Source organism: Panthera onca, chromosome C1 (genome assembly GCF_046562875.1).
Source record: "Panthera onca isolate mPanOnc1 chromosome C1, mPanOnc1 haplotype 2, whole genome shotgun sequence".
In the NCBI taxonomy this organism is placed as follows: domain Eukaryota; kingdom Metazoa; phylum Chordata; class Mammalia; order Carnivora; family Felidae; genus Panthera; species Panthera onca.
In genome coordinates, this window is record NC_138346.1 from 11,049,522 (window position 1) to 11,072,336 (window position 22,815).

Below are 22,815 nucleotides of genomic sequence, written 5' to 3' on the forward strand. Positions count from 1 at the left end.
TACAGGACAAAGGGGCTGGGTGGGGAGGTGATGCTGCCTCATTGGTGCTAGGTAGGGATGAGTCTAGGTTCCCCTCTTGACTTTCTTTGACACTTGAGGGAGAGGGATGTCCTCCTTGCTGCTAGATATGGATGGGGGTTCAGGCTTCTCACCAGTCCTAAGCTTCCATCACTAGTCTGGTAGAAGTGCCTAGGTATCGTTTCCCATGTGGTCTCATTACTTCTGGGTGGTGGCAAAAGATCTGATTCTCCCACCCCGCCATGCCTAATGGTTGGGGGTGGGGGGCAGGCATCATTACTGCTGTGCTGTATGAAAATACAGGTTTCATGGACACCAAGATGGGGAGGGATGGCTACAAATGCCTGGCTCCCTACTCAGCCTTCTCTGACACCAGCTGAGCTGGGGAATTGGGATTCTTCCTTAGAGCCTCGAAACAGTAGAATCTGTGTTTCCCACTTGTCTTTTGATGGTGTTGGTAAGATGGGACTACGGGATGTGTGTGTGTGTGTGTGTGTGTGTATGCATGTGTGTGTGTTCGGCCAGAGCATCGCCATTACTATCTGCAAATCTTCTGTCTTGTTAAACTGCCCCTTTTCTGGTCCTATGGCTAGAGAGAGGAGAGGTGTTTTGCCTGCACCCACCGACATTTCCAGTTTGCCAACTTCTTCTGCCCCACATCTGGGATATGTGCAGCCAAAAGAAAACCGAGGAACTCCCCACAATGTCAGTCCTTGTGGCCCAAGTTCCCTAGCTTGTCTGCCTTCTTCTGTGTACCTTTGTGTCGTCTTCTATTTTATAATCTCCAGAGTTTTTAGTTGCCCTTACCAGGAGAATAGGGCAAATACACACACTCCATCTTCCCATTTGTGGAAGCTCTCTGATTTTCTTTTAATATATATATTTATTGTAATGAAAAAGGATCAGAGTCAACAGTGTCCTCTCAAAAGTCATTTGTTAACACCAACGTCTTTCTTCTGAAAACGAATGTCATTTTTGCTCAAGGAGATACTGAAGCAGGCAGGCCCTTGGGGATTTCTCTGACGGCCCTTCCTTCCAGGGCCTGGGTGCTGGCCTCTGATGGATGACCACAGTCATGGGTTTGGAGACCTCTATGTGCACACAGGCTTCTAGCAGGCAAGAAGTGAGTGAGTCACAATTAAGCAAAATGAGTTAGATGAAGAATTTGAGAAGCAAAAACAGGAAGAGAGTCCACGTAAAGAAAGACTAGTTGGGAGATCAAGGACAGTGTTGCTCTGACTTATCAGCCAATTACATGGTAGAAGACACCAAAAATAACATCAGATCTAGCAACGCAGCCAAGGGAATGGTGCGCGACCAGTGGGGAATGTGGGCATTGCCAGCAGTAGAGCGCGAACGAGGGAAAGTGGGTGAACAACTTCAGGGCTGAGACCCGCCGCACCCCAGAGGCAGAGGGGAGGAGACGCGACGGCAGGGCGGGGAGAGAGACATTCAGACATTCTGCTGGGCTCCGGGAGAGGCCGGGAAAGCTCCGAGGGAGCCTCCAGCGCCCTGGACCGGGGCTGCGGCGGCGGAGGGCAAAGGGCTGGAGCTCGGGCCCAGCGAGCCAGCGCGATCGGAGGGGCGACGGGGAGGGGAGCTCCCAGCGGTCGCGGCGGGCAGCGCTTCCCGGCCGGGGCGGAGCGTGTCCCCGACAGCGGTCCCAGCCTGCGCGCGCCCGTCCGTGCGCTCCGGGCACCGGCTCCTCGCGCCAGACTTCCGTCCTTCGCGCGCGCTTGCCGCCTTTCTCCCCCGCGCGCGCGTCGCCAATGGATGGCAACTCCCTGCTCTCCGTACCGAGGTAAGACCCGCTTCCCCCTTGGCCCCACCCAGTGGCCCTCGAACTCCGTCGCGCGCCCCGGGTCGCTCCCGAACTTGCTCCGGGGACTCCAGGGTCTGAGCTCGGCTTGGTCTGGCCCCGGCCGAGCGAGCGGCCCCCGGGGGACGGTGGGCCCCCGTCTAGTGCACCACCGGGCGCGGAGCTGGGTGCGGCCTGCGCGCCGGGGCGGCTCGGGGTCGGGGGACAGCCCGGGCCCGCCTCGGGGGTCGGGGCTGGGGTCGGCTGTACGCGGCGGGAGCCAGACTTTCCGTGGGCACAGCCTGCGCGGGTTTCGCGCCCTGTGGGGGGACGGGCTCCTAGGTGGGGATGAGCCGAGGAGGAGCGAGACCAGGGCAGAGTACCCCATCTCCGTGCATTTGGGTCTGGGCAAGGGGGTGCGAAGGAGGAGGGGGGTTGCCCCTAATCCCCGACGGCACCCAGGCTGCGCCCCACCGAGACCTGGGACGGCAAGACCCGGTCCGCTCCAGTCCCACCCGCCCCAAGCGTCCCCACATCCTAGGCCGGTCTGCGCTGGCCGAGCGCGCCGCCGGCCTCCACCCCAGCCTGGGGTCCCCACGCGGGGTGGGTCGGGGACGCCGCCTCCGACTCGGCCGGGTGGGAGCAGCGTGTTTCCCTGGGAGGCGTCTCTTCCGGTCTCCTTCTCTCCCTTTGCCCCGGTTCCGCGCTCCCTCAGACTCAGTCCTTTGCGAATTTGGGAAACTGAGATTTTTATATTTCACCCCCCCATAAACCTTAGCGGTAAACTGAGGCTGGAGCGCCGCCGTTCCCTGAGCCGAGCAGGTGGTTTTGCGCTCTTTGCGCAGCTCGCGGAGCGACCACCCCGAGCTGCGGCTCCGCGAGGGGGGTGGGGGGTCTCACTGCCGCCCGCACAGCCCCACCTCTCCTAGGCGAGGGGCTTATAGGTGTCGCTCATCTTGTCATCCCCTACTCCCCCCCTTTCCCCCAAGCACACTTCTAGGCAGTTCCAGCCGAGATGATCAGGCACAGGAATAAACATTTTTCAGCTCGCATTCTTGGAGAGCAGCGAAACCCAACATCCAAGGGCGAGGGCACACATGCAGCCGATACTATATTGCCAAGCGGCCAAGATGGGGATGAGAGTCGAGGGGGGTGGGGGGTGGCAAAGGACCGAGACTGCTTTTCAAGCGCGTTGAAGGCTGCCATCTAGAGACTTGAAGTCTTTATTTATATTCTGTAATGAAATGGAGCTTTCCCAGCTCCACAGGCAATTTCCTTTTTAAGCATCCCTTTTCTGCGGGGTAGCGAAAGGGTCGGAAAAGGCCCACGGTGGTGTCTATGCCTGGCCTGAAGCTGCTGTAAAGTGAAAAATCTCTAACCCTGGGGACAGACACGGTCAAACTACCATGAAGTCTTTCCATTCTGCCCTAATGCATGAAAAAGACAGTTAAGACCACAGGAAGATTTTTTTTTTTAAGTTATGTGTATATATATATATATATATATATATATATATATATATGTACACACACACATACATTGCTACTGATTTTTAGGGAAAAGTGTGAGGCATTTGAAAGTGAAGCCAATTGGGGGTTTTGCTACCTGAGATCATGAGAATTGAAATGGTAAACTGTGTAATTCCCACATTCCAACAGAGACACTTCTGGTAGGAGACAGATTGCGTTAAATGCAAGTTTGCAGATCAAGGGTGCTGGGCCTGAATCAAGATTGTATTCCTATTCAAAAGCTGGGACATTTTCTGAAATATTAAAATTCATTCTGCCAATTATTCCTTAACATTATTTCTGTTGCAGTATTGTAAAAAAAAAAAAAAAAATGACCTTATGAAGAGCGGACCAACGGCAATGATATTGCTCTGTAAAAATATTAATATTGATTTAATATCAGCTGCAGCAAATTAAATTTTGAATTTAATTTTGAATATTTTTGTCCATTCACCAAGACATATCACATTTCCACAAATCGGTGTAGTAATTCAGATATTTTATCAGCATCCTTACTCATATGAGAGATATTCAGTTAACTCTAATAGATGAGTTAGTTTGATCCTCTATTTCACTGAATACAAGAAACATAATTTACTTTCTATAATATTTAATTGGAAGCCACAGGCATTGATATACAAAAAGTAAACTAGAATTACAAAACAGTGTATGGAAATGCTGTATTATTCATACCACTTGTCCACAAAACTTTGAATAAAGAATTGATCACTGGAAACTCTACACAAGCTTTTACAAGAATATGGCAATGGTCAGAAAAAATCAAATTGTGGTCGATCAATATGTGTGCTGTCTAAATATGAAATAATGTTTTCAGTGTTTACTAAATTGAGTGATTATAAATCACTTTTTCTATAAAGAATTATAATGCCATTGAAGAAATTTTGTTTGGCAATGGGGTAGGAAAAAGAAAATGATCTAGCTATACATTGAGTTAATTATAGAATTTTTGGTGTGTTGGCTTTTACATGTTCTGAAATTTTTCAGGGAATCAAAGATATAAACAAAATTTTATTCAAGCAGTGTTTTGTCAAGATTGATCTAAAACTTGTATGTGATTCATACACTGTAGATGCTTTGAAGCATGTTTTTTTTTTTTGAAGGAATTGTTTATGCTTCTTTGGGTTGTTATACTATATTTTACCTTACCTCTGTGAAAGCTCCAATTAGTTCTTAATATGACACTTTTAAGTCTACAATACATTATGTGGATCACATTACAGATTTCTTTAAATCACTGGTTGTCAAAGCTGGAAGGTGTTTCCAATAATGGGGCTGAGCTGTGGAAAGATGAAATGTTCCCATGTTAGTTGCGTTATAGGTCCAGACCCCACCTGTATCCTGACTAGTAGTCTAGTTTGAGCGAAAAACATAAAACAAAAAAGAAAAAAACAAAAAGCAAAAAAAAAAAAAAAATGAAATCTGAAAGTTTTTAAGATAGTCATTTATTTTACAAAAAGTTTATTTGATTTGCTAAGGTGGCAAAACTAAGTATTATGAAAATGAAAGAGAATCCCAGGACTCTTCACCCAGGATGTTCCATGCCGTGGTACCCTGCACTACAGTATAGTAACTACTGGTGATGGACGGAAGGGTACCCTCACTTGCATTGGTAACTGGCGTGTGTAAATTAAGGTTTATATTTTATGAAGTGTTAGCCTATGTATGCAATTGTTCGATCAGTCACATCCCTGTGAGTGAATACGACAGATATAATCATCCCCACTTCCTAGTTGAAAAATTTGAAGGAAAAGGAAATTAAATGAAGAAAATAATTGGATTTAAAAAGCCACGCAATAGTATGTAGCAAAACTGAGTCATCCACAGAGTTCTTCTGGCTTCAGGTTTAATTTTCTTTCTTGTATTGATTAAAAATCCATACCTTTTTTTTTTTTTTTCAAAAGGGGGAAAAAGATTCTGATGCACAGTTGGGACCAACGCTGGGATCATTAGAACACATGGGGGCAGCCTAAAAGCAAGGTCATCTTTTAAAGCCAACAAATACTGAAAATGTCATTTTTGCGAACAGAAATAATTTGTCACCTTGATCACATCTAAGGTTGAATTTGAAGTTTCAGGAAGGGGACGTCTCATTTCCTAAATCACTTGGATTTTTTATACTGTACTATTTTTTTTTATTTCATTTCGTTTGGCTTACTGGATTCTATTTCAGTAATGCTTTTATATGGCACTTTGAATGAGTAACTTATCGAACAAAGATCGACTTTTGAAAAAAATAAACTCTTTTGATTTAGATTTCCTGTGAGTTTATTTTAACCAAACCTAAGTTTAACCTAGCAACATTTCACTACAACCCGCCAGAATCTCCAGGCTTTTCTCTAGGAGTGCTGGTTCTGGAGAAAAACAACTAGATTTTTTTCTTTCTTTCTTTTTTTTTAATGTTTATTTATTTTTGAGACAGAGAGAGACAGAGCATGAACAGGGGAGGGGCAGAGAGAGAGGGAGACACAGAATCTGAAACAGGCTCCAGGCTCTGAGCTGTCAGCACAGAGCCCGACGCGGGGCTCGAACTCACGGACCGTGAGATCATGACCTGAGCCGAAGTAGGACGCTTAACCGACAGAGCCACCCAGGCGCCCCCTAGATTTTTTTCTTTTGAATGGAGCAAACAAGGTAATACTATAAACTAGTCTATAGTCTTCTATCCAGTTTTTATTGAAAGGTTATCTGTTTTCGAATTTATACAAAAAGAAAAAATCAATAGGACATGACATTTCTGTGTCCTAGATATCTGAAACTCTCAGAAAAGATGAATCCATCACTCCTAACAATTTGAGAATCAAGGACAAACAACAGACACTGTCTTAAATTTAGTGTAAGCTGAAGGCCATTCTCATTCCTGGAAATCACATTCTCTTCAAGAGCAGTGCTGATGTGACCACATTCTCCAACTCAGAATTTTCAAAGAAACATGACCCAAGAGGTCCTATTTCCTTTAGAGAAAGAAACTGGGAATTAGTCAGTCCTGGTACTGAGGACTCTGAGATCCACATTGCTGCAGCATAATAGGTATCTGAAGAAGAGACAGAAACTCTGAGGACAATTTACCATAAAAACAATATTATAAAGAGTCTAGAAGTTCACCGATAATCCCACATTTCACATACACTTTTAGGGGCCCCTGGTATCTGTCCGTGTGGTTCCTTTAGTATAAAATATGTATCTGATACCCAATAATCAGTTTTTAAATAAACTGTTAGAGCTCTTCTCATTCACAAGGGGTTGCCTTTGTCTGGTACTATTCATTTTAATGGGGTTTTATTCTGTGCATGAGAGTAACAGCTACGGAGACTTGCAAAGTGGTGTATTTGATGTCAGGAGACCTAGTGTTTAGTCCTGTTCTGGAATTGATGGCTGTGACTAGGCAAGTTGCTTGACCTGTGGCTCTTCTGTCTTCTCCTGGATGTAATGATATAGACCCTGAGTATGCTACTCTGCTGGGTCGCTTTTATTTCTAACCCACAGTGTTATAGACTTTACTGAAACAATGACTCTCAATTGGGCCTGATATGGATGAACATCTCATTCTCCTAAAAGTGACAGATGAAGTTAAGGCATTTAAAGAAACTGAAGCGATATACCCATCCAAAAAAAAAAAAAAAAAAAGTCCAGCTTAGAGAATGGATTGGTTCATTTTTAACTGAGAAAATGTTTATTTATTTTGACAGAGAGGGAGAGAGAGAATCCCACGCAGGCTTCGCGATGTCTGTGCAGAGCCTGATGTGGGGCTCGATCCCATGAACTGAGATCATGACCTGAGCTGAAATCAAGAGTTGAATGCTTAACCTACTGAGCCACCCAGGCACTCTGGTTGGCTTATTTTTAATGCCTCCCCATAGGGAGAGCAGCATAATGCTCACAGAAGGTATAACAAAATCTTTTTTTTTTTTTTTTAAAGAATTTTGCACGGTGATTAACATCCTGCTTCTACCACTTGGCAGTTATTGGTTATCCACACTGGGGCAACCATTATAAGAATTGAGATAGTATGTGTGACATACATTGAGCAGTGAACCTTTGTCTTTTGCTGCTTATCATACTTAACAAACTCCTCTAAGTACGTGTGTTTCATGATCGATTTTTAAAATCAGTGCTGATGAACAGCCCACATAAGTCAGACAGGAAGCATACCTTAGCTGATATTGGCATATCTACTCCAGCTTTCTCTTGGTTTATCTTTTTTTGTCCTTCCACTCTTAACCTGTCTAAATCTTCGTATTTAATTTATTTCTTATAGACAGGCTATTCTATCTTCCTTTAAAAAAATCCCATCTGATAATCTCTTTTAATTAGTATGTTTAGACCATTCATATTTATTTTGATTCTAGGAAGTCTGGATTAAAATTCACCAACTAACTAGCTATTTTCTGTTTGTGTTATCTATTTGTTCCTTTTTTCCTCTTTTCTGCCTTCCTTTGGGTTGAGAATTCTTTAATGATTCTATTTTATCTTCTCTGTTAATTTACTATTTATATTTTTTCTGTCCAAAAAACTTCCTTTAACATTTCTTATAAGGAATGTCTCTTGGCAATGACTTTTCTCAGTTTTTGTTTGCCTGAGAAAAATGTCAATTTTTCCTTTACTTCTTGAATCATTTCTTATGAGTATAGCTTTCTGGGTTGGCAAGATATTTTTTCTTTCATTGTTTTAAAGATGACACTTTATTGTCTTCTGGGTTTACGGTTTGTGCTAAGAAACGGTTTTCATTCTTATTTTGGCTCCTTCCAATGTTACATGTCCTTTTTTCCTGCCTGCCTTCAAAATTTTCTTTTTAATCTCTTATTTAGAGCAGTTTGAATGTGATAGGCCAAGGTGGGGGGGGGGAGGGTGGAGCGGGGAGGGTGTGTGCACACGTGCACCTGTGTGTTGCATTTATTCCACATGGTGTCCTCGGAGCTTCTTGGATCTGTAGTTTGGTGTCTGTTAATAATTCTGAAAAAAATAAATACGTAATCTCTAATGTGTTTCCTACCCTGTTCTCATTCTGTCTTTCCCCTCCAGAATTCCGACAGTACATATATCAGGATACAGCTCTTGGATACTCTCTTCTGGCTTGGTTTTGTTAGTTAGTTAGTTAGTTAGTTAGTTAGTTAGTTTTATTAGTTAGCTAGTTTTATTCGTTAGCTAGTTTTATTCTATTGTTTATCCTTTTGTTTAAGTAGTTTGTATTGACCTGCTTCAAATTCATTGACTCTTTACTCAGCTGAGTTGATTCTACTGAAGAAGTCATTAGAGGAATTCTTCATTCAATTATAGTGGTTTGCATTTCTAACATTTTCATTTGATTTTTCCTCTACAGAAATTACCCCTGTGAGCTTGCACACATTGTACCTTTTCCAACAGTCATTAACCTAATAATCATTATTTTGAGTTTTTTGCCAGATAGTTGAACATCTGTGACATAGTCACATCTGGTTCTATTGGTTGCTTTGTCCATCCCTTGGAAGTGGTTTTATTCCCCCTACCTTTTCACATGACGTAAAGTTTTTTTTATTAAAAGCCAGACATCTTATCTATACAAGTGTGATAGAGTTTCCCCGAGTGGAAACTGGAAGTCAGTGCAATTGTTTTATTCCTGTTTTAAAGGTGAAGGAATTTAAGCCTAGTAGGGTTAAATGACTTGCCCAAGATCACTCAATTAGTGAGTGACAGAGTCAGAATTTGGACCCTGCTTTTCATATTCCAGTGTGTGAAATGTTGTATCACTACATCACTGCCCTTCTTAATTTCATGATACATGTACATTCCCACTATGGAGACCTAGAACTTATTCATGCCACATGGTTTCATTTATTTCAGATAGTTTTTAACTCCTATTCTAAGAAAGTTACCGAAGCATATATAATGATGAGTAAGAAATCGTTCTTGCCTTTGATGAGCCTAGTATATAATTTCAACATGCCATTTTTTTTCTAAATGTCTTTTGATTCAATCTTTCTCAAAATATGGTTTCCAAATCAAAAGCAGCTGTGAAGACAGGTGGATACTGTAAGAGATTTTGACACAAAATTCCTGCAGAGGAAAGCAGTGGAAACCCAGCACATGACAGCCAGTGGAGTCAAGCACATGAATTAAAAGTTTGTGTTTGTTCCCAAAGAGGTCTAAGAATCCAGGCACCAAAACCTCTACATGCACACCAAGCCGCATTCTGCGTGAAACAGAAGAGGTGACTTATTTGGACATACGGTTTGAAAGAATTCCTCTCTAAAAAAAATAATTTACAGACCACTGTGCTTCTTTTTGTTCCTTTGATTGAAAATACACACCACATCACCAAATTATTGAAACAGTTAACAGAACTCCTTAGGGGAGCCATGGTTTTAGAAGTACAAGTCAGTTTAAAAAAACATAAAGGTGTTATATTAGTTTTCTATTTTCCTTTAACAAATTGCCACAAAATCAGTGGCTTAAAACGACACAAATATATTATCTTAAAATTCTGTATGTCGGAAGTCTGCCACGGGTGTCACGGGAAGCAAATCAAGGTGTTGACAGGACCGCATTCTTTTCAGGAGGCTCTATGGAGGAATCTGTTTCCTTGCCTTTTCTGACTTCCACAGGCTGCTTGTAGTGTTTGTCTGATGGCACCTTTCCTCCATCTTCAAAGCCAGCAATGGTAGGTTGAGCTCTTACATCATGTCCTTCTGACTTCTGGCCTCTTCTTCTGCTTCCCTTTTGCACTTTTAAGAATCCTGATGATCACACTGGGATCCATCCGGATTATCCAAGATAATCTCCCTACATCAAGGTCAGCTGATAAGTAACCTTAATTCCATCTTAAAACTTGATTCTGCTTTGCCATGTAATAACATATGCACGGGTTATGGGGATTTGACCATGGACATCTTTGGGGGCCCATTACTCTTTCCACCACAGGGATTAATTTAACTAAAAAATTCATCGTACTGGCTCTGAAAGAGCCCTTGAGATTCTACTAAGAGTGCCCCCTTTCTCTCTCTCCCCTTCTTCTTCTTTTCTTTCTTTTTTTAAAAAATTATTTTAGAGAAGGAGAGAGCCCACAAGCAGAGGAGAGGGGCAAAGGGAGAAAGCGAGAGAGAGAGAGAGGGAGAGGGAGAATTCCAAGCAGGCTCAATCCCACAACCCTGAGGTCATGACTTGAGCCAAAATCAAGAGTCAGATGCTCAACTGACTGAGCCACCTAGGTGCCTGTCTCCTCCTTCTTTCTTAAATAAAGGGGAAAAGTGACAGGATGGTTGGTTTCTTCACTGCGATATGTAAATCATTCATGTAGCTGAGCCGTCCTCAAGTTTATTTAAGAACATAAGGCCAGATCAAAGTGGACTTGGAGACCTTAAAGAATTCACTCTTTGGCACATCTGTTTGTTGTAATGGTCATTAAAGCTATCCAGCAAATATTTCCTGCTGTCTTCCTAAGTATGGGGAAGGATTACACTTGCTCATCTCCTTGGTACAAGGTATGGCCATCTGATTTGTTTGGGTCAATGCAAATTGTGCAGAAGGGGCATGTCTCTTCCAAGTGGAAGTGTTAAAGAGGGCATGTATGATTTGCTTCATTTCTCCAGCTTTCCGCCATGGTATATAACATATTTTGTGTAGTTGCCGCTCTATCAGCCTGAGTTTTGGACCGAGCACAGCTTGAAGCAGAGGTCTCAGCCAGTCCATGATGGATGGGTAACATGAGCAAGACATAGACTTTTGTGATTTAATCGTCTGATATTTTGGAGGTTTTCGAAACTGCACCGTAACCTGACCCATTGTGCCTGACCCTGTCACTTTCAAGGTTGAAATGGTAGGTAGTCTGGTGGGCTATTGACTGGCTCGTGAAGGTTTCCAAGGGACCTCACGGAATTCTCCTTTTGCTCTGGACTTCCATAGATTCTCATCACTAACATGCAGTGATAAGAGGAGGGGATTGGAGAAAGGGAGAAATGGAACTCGCCTTGACCACCTGTTGAAGCGGTCAGAAAGCAGGCCCTATGGACCAGCTCCACATAATAGCAATGAAAACTGTGGCCTGTAGGTCTCTCCTCCTGAGGACATGGAAAGTGAACTGGGAATGACACTCATCCTGATATCAGTTCACACCTTGCCCATTTCACAGTCCCACAGAGCTGCTGCTATTTAGGGGTATAATGGCATGCCACGAGCACATTTAACTCGTGCAGATTCAATGCTACATGTTCATTTTCCTTTTTTAAATTTTTTCGTCTCTCTGGCTCTCTCATTATTGAAAAGATGGTAAGCTTATACTTATCTTGTATTTTATTACATATTCTGCATTTCTGTATAGTACACATGTACACGCAAATAACTTCATAAGACTTTTTCACAAAATTCAGCATGCCTCATGCTTTATGAGCCTCATAAGGGATTTTCAAAGGCCACTTTGACTCCACACCATGTTCAAGATAGGCAATGACATTAGACCTCCAACTTCACATTAGATGCTTCTAATGCTGCACAGTAATTCTGGTAACATGTCAACAGAAGAGGAGGACTGGAGGGTCAGACATCAAGCAACAGCTAGTGATCAGACACTCACTCCTGACACCTTCAAGATTCTGGGATAGAGCAAGACTGATTTCCTGCTCTCCTCGTAGATCACCGTGGAGGCACGTGGCATTGCCAATGGAAGGAGATGCACTAGGAAGTAGATTCCCACCCGGCACATGCTGACTCGGGTTTCTTGTTTCATGTCCTGAGTGACGTCTCTCAGGCTCACAAAACTGATCAGTTCTCTTATTTGACATGATCGACAGGTGATCCTTAACTTCTTTAAACAATTTCTTAAAAATAACTTCTTAAAACAACTTCTCCCTAACAAGAAATTTACCTGTAGGGGCGCCTGGGTGGCTCAGTGGGCTCAGCGTCCAACTCTCGATTTTGGCTCAGGTCATGATCTCACAGTTTGTGAGATCAAGCCCCGCATCAGGCTCTGCGCTGAGAGTGCAGAGCCGGATTGAGATTCTCTCTCTTCCTCTCTTTCTCTGCCTCCCCACCATGCTTGTTCTCTGTCTCTCTCTCTCTCTCTGTGTCTCCAAATAAATAAATAAACCTTAAAAAAATGAAGTTTACCTGTAAAATATGTCCTTTGAAAAGATCAAATGATTTCTCTCTGTGCTGGAGAAATGGGAACCCATTGATTATGGGATTTCAGAGCTACAGAAAACTTCAGTAAAGGTCACTTTGCTAAATCCCCTACCTTTACAGATAAAGAAATTGAAGTCATGAAAAGTTAAAATGAATTATTCAAATCATACAGATATTTGGAGGTAGGGCCAAGAATAAAACCTTGAGCTCTTGACTTACCATTGCATTGGATTTTTTTTTAAATAATGCTAATAATAAGGTCCAAAACATAGAAGCTCTTGGCATTTTCTGGCACAGCAAACTCGTCTCTCACCCACATCTAAATACCTTCTTTACTTTTCCTCAAGAACTATGATATCTGTATATCTGCTCATGTTTCCATGTCAGTTCAGCTTCAGAAATCCCCAAAAACAAATTCAAAATTCAGTTGTAACAAACATGTAGGAGTTTATTGCCTGAATATGTGTGCTGTTTTGAACCATGATACTGGCCTTTTGTTATAATTTCTATTTTCCTTAGCCTTGAAATTTAACCTCTGTTTTACCATTTTATTGTATCTATCTTTTCTGTTAGCTGTCACAAATTCTTCATGGAACAAGATGAAATATCCATCATTAAGTCACTCACACAATCAATCATTTTATTTATAAGCAATGCAAAAGAGTAATTTTCCTGTGTATTGGAGGAATTAAATTCATCTGTGGCAAACTGGGACTCATATAAGATAATGGTCTATTTGTATTTAATTAGACTTTCTTTGACGATAGCCTGATTGTATCTGAGAAGTTAGAAGCAGTTTCTTTAAAATGATTATGAGATAATTAAGATTAAAGTAAAGCCAACTGCTTCAGAATAAACATATAACAAAATAGAATGCTAAAGCTTTGTGAGATGTAATTTTTAATTATTTATCAAACACGATGTGGGGCCCCTGGGTGGCTTAGTGGGTTAAGTCTCTGACTATTGGTTTCAGCTTGGGTCATGATCTGTGAGATCGAGCCCTGCGTCGGGCTCCTCGCTGACAGTGTGGAGCCTGCTTGGGATTCTGTCTCTCCCTCTCTCTCTGCCCCTACCCCTTTCACTCTCTCTCAAAATAAGCTTAAAAAATAAAATAATAAAAACCCCACAATGTTATCCACACATTTAAAAAATATATCTGTACTTATTGGATATCAATTCATATCAAGTATTAGTGCCTAAAAGTGCCCTTTTCAGTTTGTAAATTTTATATTTTAGCATACTTTGCTTAGGTATTAAAATGCATTAAGTAAAAGAGGAATTCTTAAATATTTGACTTTGCTTCCAGAGATATAAGGAGACTTCATGATTTTCTCTCTTTATACTTTAATATTAACATAAGTTAAACAACACACTTAATTGCTTTTTGTTCTAAAAAATCTATAATTTTTAACATAATAATGAGAACTTAATAAGAATGCAATAAGTAACTTTTCATAGTTAATGCCTATGAATAGATTTATGCATTCATTTACCGCTGGAGTAACCAGTACTCCCACTTAGTTTATGCAAACAATTTATTGCAGTAATTTAAACCAAAAATAACATTCAGGTAAAAAATACAGGACTAGCTGAAGTCATTTTCTTCTATGTGAAACCTTGGCCCAACATGACGAGCTCATTGCTGACTTATGCACTAATTTCTACTTTTTTTTTTCTGAACGAATTAACAGTGCTTCAAAATAGAAATTAAATAGGTGCATACACTTCACCTGTCTAATTATCAATAAGTCAATGATCTGACCTAGCATTCTGTTAAACCATTAGCCTTCCTTTCTGGCAAAGGAAAAGAAGAAGAAGGAGAAGAAGAAGGGGAAGGGGAAGGGGAAGGGGAAGGAGAAGGAGAAGAAAGAAAAAGAAAGAAAGAAAGAAAGAAAGAAAGAAAGAAAGAAAGAAAGAAGAAAAAAAAGTGGTGACTTCATAAGAACCTTGACATTTAGAAAATGAGCTGCAGTTTTGTCACATGAATCATTATTTAAAAAAGTGTCCAAGAAGGCAATTCAGTATCCAGAGAACATGTTCTCCAGAGAAGCTGTCCTCCCAGCCTTAATCACATCAGCCCATGTAGATCCCAGTCATCCTTCTTGAAGGAGAATGCATATCAACAAAATATTAATGATGGCATTTTTCTCAGTTTTTCCATGAGGTCTAAGATATTTTCCATAGGATGGACAAAGCATATATAAAGAGGGAGGCGGAAAAGGTGAAGATCTAATCCAAGTTTTAACCTTGAAGACAATATGGGACTGGTATGGTGGTTGGGAGCAAAGAAAAAAAATAGTGGGCAAGACTTCCTTGCTTATTTGAGAGGAGGAGGAATGAAAGCCAGTGATTTGTGTGCCATCTTCATCATGTAAGAATGAGTGGAACCTGGAAAAAGTACCTGAAGTACATTCATGACAAAGAAGAGGAAATGCCATTAAAGAGCGAATGCAACTCAGACATCTGATTGGAAACTTTATGTTTAAAAATCATACAGTTTATACAAATTAGTTCATTTGATCAGTATTTTAAAAATAAGAAAGTAAGTATGAATCATGTAAACAACAGATAATGGGTTCGGTGTTGATTGGATTGGAAGATCCAATTTCCCCGTCAAAATTGTCGTTAACATGGCACTTTTGGTCACAATATCATAAACAGTGTTAGTTCTGTATTCAGCAGCCCTCGTCAATTTTGTTGGTGCTCCCTTTAATTCTTCGACTCTCAAGTCAATCTCTTGTGAAAATATCTGTCACGTCATCACCCTCATTGATTTTTCTCTTCCAAAATTAACTGATCTCACTCTGCCAGACGCTTATTTGGAGATGGTTTGACATGTGGGAAAGAGTTCTCCAACATCATTTTCTTCTTCCCGCATCTTTTCCAAGATGTATTTAAGTTGATTAGCATTTTATTTAGACAAAATCACAACCTCTTAAATCATCAACAGAAAATAACCATCAAAGGTATTGATGCAGTGGACAGAGATAAACACTCAACTGGGGAGGGATCTTTACCAGAGACTAATTGTTAGTGGTCGGTCCATTTGCTTTCTTATACAATCTTGAAACTGCAGGGACAGGCTAATGAATAACAAGGACACCTGATTTGCTGGGGGCAGATAAGTTCCAGTGACTTCAGGTTTACCAGATTGTCTCCAGGGAAGGGCCCTGCTGGAAACCTTTTCCATCTTAACAAACGTTATCTGTAGATGAGCCGATTATCTAATGAAGCCATGCAGGTGCAATTGAATATTTCAAAAACTCAGTCGTCTGGAAATCTCCACCGTAGTTAAGATTACAGAAGTCTTTCTGTTTCTGAAATGTCTCACAATTCTTGGTCTATTCTTGATGCACGTGTGGTGATTTAGATTGAGTGTATGAAAAGCACCAAGGAAGATGAATCATTTAAATATACCTTTTACCTAATACTCCTTGAGCCACGTTTCTCTGTTAGCGCAGAGAACGTCGATGCTAATATCTCCCGGAAGACTAGCAAAGTCCATGTGAGGAAAGGGGCACTGAGCCCAAAGACACTGGATCCAAACATTGATTGCCTTACAAATAGGCAAAGGTTTACAGGATGTTGAAAGAGTACACTTAAAAAACATTGTTCCATCAAAGTATCTTTGATTGGCATATAAAAGCTTACCTTTAGCCAAATAAATATATCAAAGCATTTAATTGAGAAGGTTCACATAGTTCTAACTAAAGACATTTGAATGTCATGATCACAGAGAACACGGACATGATTAATAAGACATTACACACTTCCTGTTTCCAATCCCGCTAATTCCACTGACAGCATCGCCTCGCAGATACATTCAAAACCAAACCAAGCTGAATTGACTGCTCTTTAATCTACCTTCCTCAAGGTGATGAAGGTTTTCATATTAAAGCCCTTACCTGGAAGCTGGGGGTAGGGAATGCCACATTCCTCTGCTCCCTTTTCTAACCAACTAGGTGTCACAGATTGGCTCCCAGTGCCTGACCATATTCTCAGGAGTAGTCAACAAACAGTTGATTAGTCTGGAGGGAGATTTTAAGGACACACTTTTATAGAAATTATTTCCACAGACATAGTGAGGATGGTGTAGAAGCGAAATGTGTGGTTCCCTGTGGTGAGAAATGAGGACGGAAGGGAAGCCAAGGGTTTGATGTTGGAAGCACCTGCAGTCGACCCACCAAGACGGACTTGACATTCCCCTCAGCCTGGCTAAACTTTAGACATCATATTCCTGACTCCAGTCCCAGGCTTTCCTTTCTTTACAGCATTTTCTTTAGCAAACTTATAAATGATTTCTCTGCTCCTCTGAGATATAAGTCCTTTGAAAACCCTCTTACTGTGTTTTACAACCCAGGAATGTTTTTGTTAAGACATTACTTGGAATTCCATTACCTGGAGAAAGTCTCTTTGAAACATAAACATCATGGGAGATAGCACCCCAATCTCCCGATCTCCCACTTTCTGTAGGAAGGGAAGAGCCTAGCTTGTGTAGGCACCTTTGCTCCAAGTTATAAAACTGTCTACTGCCATGAAGATATGAGAAAGTTTACTTTTCCTTTGGGTAACAACAATTAACACCACCACCACCCCTCTGCTCTTAAAAATTCTCCCACTCTTTGTTTTCATGATGTTGAGTTTAGACTGCATTCTGCGCTCTCTCTCTCTCTCTCTCTGTCTCTCTCTCTGTCTCCCCCTTTGCAATAGCCCTGCATATAGTCTTCTGTACCTCCCCAGTTTTGTCTGGTACAATTTTTGCTTTGACCTCATCTTTAGGAACACGGACTATGTCTAAGTTGGTTAGTGGGACAGTGGTGGAGAGCTCAGATCTAGAGGTCCCACAACCTAGACAGGAACCCTGACTCCACTGCTCCCCAGGGCAGTTAGTGGACAATTTGTACAATAAATAGGAGTTGTTCGAATAGAGGATCAACACTGAACATCAGCACTGATTAAATCTACCAGATGATGTTCCCAGTTGCTTTGCTTCAGTGCAAAGTCATGGAGGAAGTGAATCCGTGAGTGTGTTATCCAATCCTCTGCATTATTCCTGACTTTTTGCAAGCATATCAGTCATAATTAGCTGCACTAAGCTTGGCATGCTGTTTTGCCCCTGGCATTTCCACATCACTCTGCAGCAGGCGACTAACCGTGATTTAATGAATAGCAACATTATTGAAGCTTTGGTTCCTTGTTTTTCTTGGTAACTTTACTTTCAAGAATCATAATTATTCAACCTAGACAGAACAACTACTGCCCTTCTGCAGACATTCAAATAATCAGTGAAAATATTTCAGCCAAGGTATTTATTTTCAAGACTCTCCAAAGAAGGCTTTCCTAGCAATAGTCAAGCAGTCCAACTCATCCAAATTCCAGTAGTCCCTATGGGCAGGGGATACCCTTCCCCTTACAAACGTGCTGCTCCCTAACTTTTTTCCATTGCTTTTCCATCAAAATAATACATCCTTTAATGCCATATTAATAGGCTACAGTAATAGAAACACCTGCAGTGAGGCAAATAGACTTTGAATTCCTCTGAAAGTAATTTCTGTAAAAAACAAATAGAAAAGAGAATAACAGGTGTTCCGCTGCTGACTACCCAGCTGCCTCATTCTATTCTTGTCGAGTCCTGCTTTCCTTGAACCTGTGAGTGGGGAAGCATGAAATATTCAGATATACATCTAATTTTTCAGATAATTCAGAGATTGTATTTTCATGATATTCAATACCCAACTCTTTGGGAACATTTAATTTACCTTGGGTACCGTGTAGACAGTGCTTTGTAATGGAAAAATCCCAAGGCATGGAATTGACAGATCTGGTCTGAGGCGTTCTTTGATGTGCTGTGTGATTTGGGCTAAATTATTTCACTACCTTGAACTTGTATATTAATGTTTCTTGCCCCAATTCTCATTACTTTTATGCAGAGAAAGCTAAGCAAACACTATGAAAATATTTACTTCACTAGAATAATATTCAGGTGTCCTTTTCCTTATTCTAGTTTTATGTATTGCTTTTTTGTTTCTCTCCTTCATTACAACGTAAATGCCACGAAGGCAAGGCTTTTTGTTTTATTCACTGCAGTGTCTTGAGCTCTTCATACAATGCTTGGTGCTCAGTAGCTATTGGTTGAAGGAATTAGAAAAAAGTGCACGCAGATTTCTACTTAGCTTTATGGTTGCTTAGAAAGGCTTATGTTCCATTCTGCTTTTTCTGCTTACAAAGTGGCTATTAGACCTTAGCACATTGTTAGAAAGAAATTCTATTTTGATTGAGCATTTTAGGAAAAATGAAATGCTTGCGCATTTCTGGAAGGTCTTGCCTAAGAAAATGAGAAACTCAGAGGTAACTGAATCAGTGGCTAAAAGGTCTGATATATATAACTCCTACTATTTCTTGAGGTCAGCCTTACACTTGTAATTTTGGCTGGGAGGGTAAACTCTATTCCATCTACAGTGGAAAAGAATTGAGCTGTTGGGCAACCCCACAGTACACCTCAAGAACACACGTATATAAAGCTTCCTTGTGATTGCTGTTTGTAGGTCTATCACAATCAGGATGTAGCTACATTTGAGACGCGCATGTCAGATTCTCTGAGAAATCAGCATATAGACACTGTGAAGGTATGCATAAAACATAGTAATCTTATCTCAAGATAGGTCTTGAAGGGGAAAGAAAAAGTCTCGTCCTCTTAGTTGGCATATTTTTGCTTAAATCTTTCACAAGGGAAGACCTTTCTCACCGCGATGATCTCCTATCTAGGACACACTCGTTTCTACTTTGCAAAGAAACAGGCTAATAAGCTTAATGGTCGGCTGCGTTCCCTCCCTGAGCTACACTTAACAGCAGCTCCTGAACTTGGAGGCTTTGCTTTCCCTCCTTGCTGTGCCACGTAGAAGTTCTCTTGCCTGTTTGCAACTATAATTTGCCATAAATCTTAAATTACAGGATTTGCCTCAGAAATATGTTCCTGGCACTAGGAACACTAGTGTTTTAAGGCACTAAGCAGCCTCGAAGTGTCTTGACATAGTCTCCCCAGCTGGATTTGCTCAATTTGCTCACTGCTCTCAGTTCACGTTTCTCAGTGCCATCTAATGAGGCAACGGCATCGACCTGCTGTGACAATGGCTATATTGTCCTAATAATGATGAAACGTGTTCATCTGCTCGGCCTCAGTAAAATTCCGTGCTCCGCCTCTGCTAGAAAGAAATGTGATTTCCAAGAACAAGTCAAGGTGTCTTGAATCTTGAGTATTTGGGAATCTGTGGAGTTCTACAAGCTGAAATACATATTTATATTCATTTTATGGTCTTTTCATTGAGTAGTGTTTTATGTTGCTATGATTTCTATGTGACATAATACTGGAAGTTCTTATTAATAGTAGCTACATATAGATTCTAGCTCTTTAATAGTCTGTGTTCTGATTGCTTTATCTTCCTATGTCTGCCTTTAGAAAGCAAAGGATTCTTACTCTGTCAAATTTTATCTCAGAAATAGCTACTGCTGAATGAGTGACAGGAGGATTCATCGCGAACCTTCTGACAGAAGGTTCCAGCTCTAGGCCTTGATTTCACCTTCTGAAATCAAAAGGTGGGGCAAAAGGAGTTTTAAGGATGAAATAAGAAACTATGCCGATGATACCTCAATCATTGGGATTAACCTGGATGAAAAAATACAGTTGAACAGTTTGATTATGCCTCATGGTATCAGAAATGCATTTGCTATTAGGAATATGGTTTGCACAAAAAAGGAGGAATGTTGCAATACTATTAAAAAAAAACAAAAACGAATGTTTTTCAAGTTCATTAAATGAGAATCTTTGTAAATGGTTAGTTGGCTTAAAAATAGTTTAGCGAGGGGCGCCTGAGTGGCTCAGTCGGTTAAGCGTCTGACTTCAGCTCAGGTCATGATCTCACAGTTCATGCGTTCGAGCCCCACGTTGGGCTCTGTGCTGACAGCTCAGAGCCTGGAGCCTGCTTCAGATCCTGTATCTCTTTCTCTCTCTGCCCCTTCACCCACTAGTGCTCTGCCTCTCTCTGTCTCAAAAGTGAATAAACATTAAAAAATAAAAATAGTTTATCTACAAATTGTGCAAAGGTATAATTTAGCCAGTAGTATCGTTTATTCCAGTTCCTGAAGAGCTGCCCAAATTAAAGCTTCATTATTTTTAACTACAATTTTCCTCTGAAATATAAAAGTTCAGAGGAAGCTCTAAGCCCCTCTGGCTTACATACTATTCTCATGAAGTGGAAAATGCAGGTATATTTTTCTGTTTCAAGCGGAGTGTTTTTAAGCATTGTAGCTTAGGACTTAATACAATGTCCTGCATTTTGCCTATCCTTTTATTTTGTTCACTCATTTACTTTTGTTTTTAATTGAGTGAACTCATGAAAAAAGAGGAAGTAGATGTCTGATTCTTTCCTTTATTTTTGTATCTCATTCTAAAACCTGATCATTTTTAAGTTGCCTTTTTTTTTTGTAAATTAAACTGGAGTTTAGTAGAAAATTTGATCACTCTACCTGTATCTCTAACATATTGGATTGTGTTGTGCAACTTCCATGAGGATGAAAACGCCTTGTGGAGCAAACAATTCAGATCCGGCAGACAGGTAGCATGCATCCTATCTGAATTTTGTATGCGAGTCACCTACCGAAGCTTTTTCTGCAAAATGAAATTTATAAACACAATGGCAGCGTATTTTTATAATGAACTTATAACTCGAAAATTTAAGATTCAACGATTATCAATGAACTCACAGACTGTGTTTTTGCCCACTGGGCACTTTGATCTATCGTGCAGAGGTACACTTGCTTTACACTATGCCTGCTTGTCAAGAGATTGTGTGCTATGTACATCTATATATGAAGACCATATTTTTCGAATTTAAAATCAAGACACTTACCCTTGCCACGAATGTGTTTTTGAAGGGCAGTCCTGCAAATGATTTGCAATCAGGTCTACCTTGAAAAATGTAAGCCATTTTAGCTATAGGTTAATCTTCATAAAAAATGAAGATGGTTTTATTTAACCTCTAACGGGAGTCATCTAATAAGCATTATTGCCATTGTTATTACTGTTTTCACCAGTGTGCTCCTACTGTGTGAAAAGTCTGAGTGACTTCAGATCTATAGGTCACCTAGTTATCTACTTCCTTCTCCACCCAATTGCTTCTAATTCTTCATGAAGTGCTTTTCAGGAGATGCATCAGTTGTTTGTAACACACATTTTTCTCCCCTTTGCAACCTATCAGTACTATTTTTCTCTTTCTGTGTGTCCTTTACCATACCACCAGAAAGCTTTTAAAGACCTGTGAGTTTTAATTCCAGTAATATAACAAAATTACTCATCAATCCTCTTGCTGAAAATGGCCGAATTTAAAATAAAACATTTTAAAATTGACTAAAAGAACTGAAAAGTTGATATGATAATAAAGAATTATTAGCTAAATATCAGCAGGCCATCAAATCTTAAAATCTTTTAAAGAAAATCTTAAAAGTAGCCAGAAAAAAGACGCATTACCTTTAAAAACTAACAATTAGATTGACAGCTGACATCACAAAATCAACAATGGGTATCCAAAGATAATGAAGTGATACCTTCACCGTATGAAGGAAAATAATTGCCAGTTTAAAAAGGAAAATAATTGCTTTGTGAAAATATCTTACAAGAATAGATAAAGATATTTTCTTACAGACAAAAACTGGGAGTGTTACTGAAGAAAATTACAAAAGATTTTAAATATATCAACAGTTACATTAAAGGTAAATAAACTGGGGTGCCTTGGTGGCTCAGTCGGTTGGGCGTCCGACTTCAGCTCAGGTCATGATCTCACGGTTGGTGAGTTCAAGCCCTGCGTCGGGCTCTGTGCTGACAGCTCAGAGCCTGGGGCCTGCTTCAGATTCCGTGTCTCCCTCTCTATATACCCTTCCCTCCTCCCCCACCCCCTCAAAAATAAATAAACATTTAAAAAATTAATAAACATTAAATATATATATATCACAGTAATATAAATTATGAATAATAGGGGAAACTGGGTGTGGTATATATGGGAGATCTCTGTAAATCTAAAACTGTTCTTAAAAATGAAGACAACTATATGGGCACCTGGGAATATCCCAGCTGGTTGGGAATCCAACTTCAGCTCAGGTCATGATCTTGCGGTTAGTGAATCGGAGCCCCACATCGGTCTCTGTGCTGACAGCTCAGAGCCTCAAGCCTGCTTTGGATTCTAGGTCTCCTTCTCTCTCTTCCCCTCCCCTGCTCGTGCTCTGTCTCTGTCTCTCAAAAATAAATAAATGTAGAAGAAAAAAAAGTAAATAGACTAGGTGCTCCAAATAAAATGCAAAAATCATAATTTGGATTTTGCGAATTCAAGA

At 40.7% G+C, this 22,815-nt stretch overlaps 1 protein-coding gene across 3 annotated transcripts in view; it reads left to right on the forward strand.

Annotated features, from left to right (window-relative positions):
- The first annotated feature begins 1,292 nt into the window (after positions 1–1,292).
- The window catches only part of SPHKAP (SPHK1 interactor, AKAP domain containing), a 161,041-nt gene continuing 139,518 nt past the window's right edge, over positions 1,293–22,815 (forward strand). For 2 of the 3 annotated variants that reach the window (XM_060624001.3, XM_060624000.3), the window contains exon 1: positions 1,296–1,819. In XM_060624001.3, the coding sequence (XP_060479984.3) occupies positions 1,788–1,819 (32 nt within the window). In that variant the 5' untranslated portion in view covers positions 1,296–1,787. Of the gene's footprint in view, positions 1,820–22,815 lie in introns of all 3 variants that reach the window. The other variant, XM_060624003.3, reaches the window with a different exon arrangement.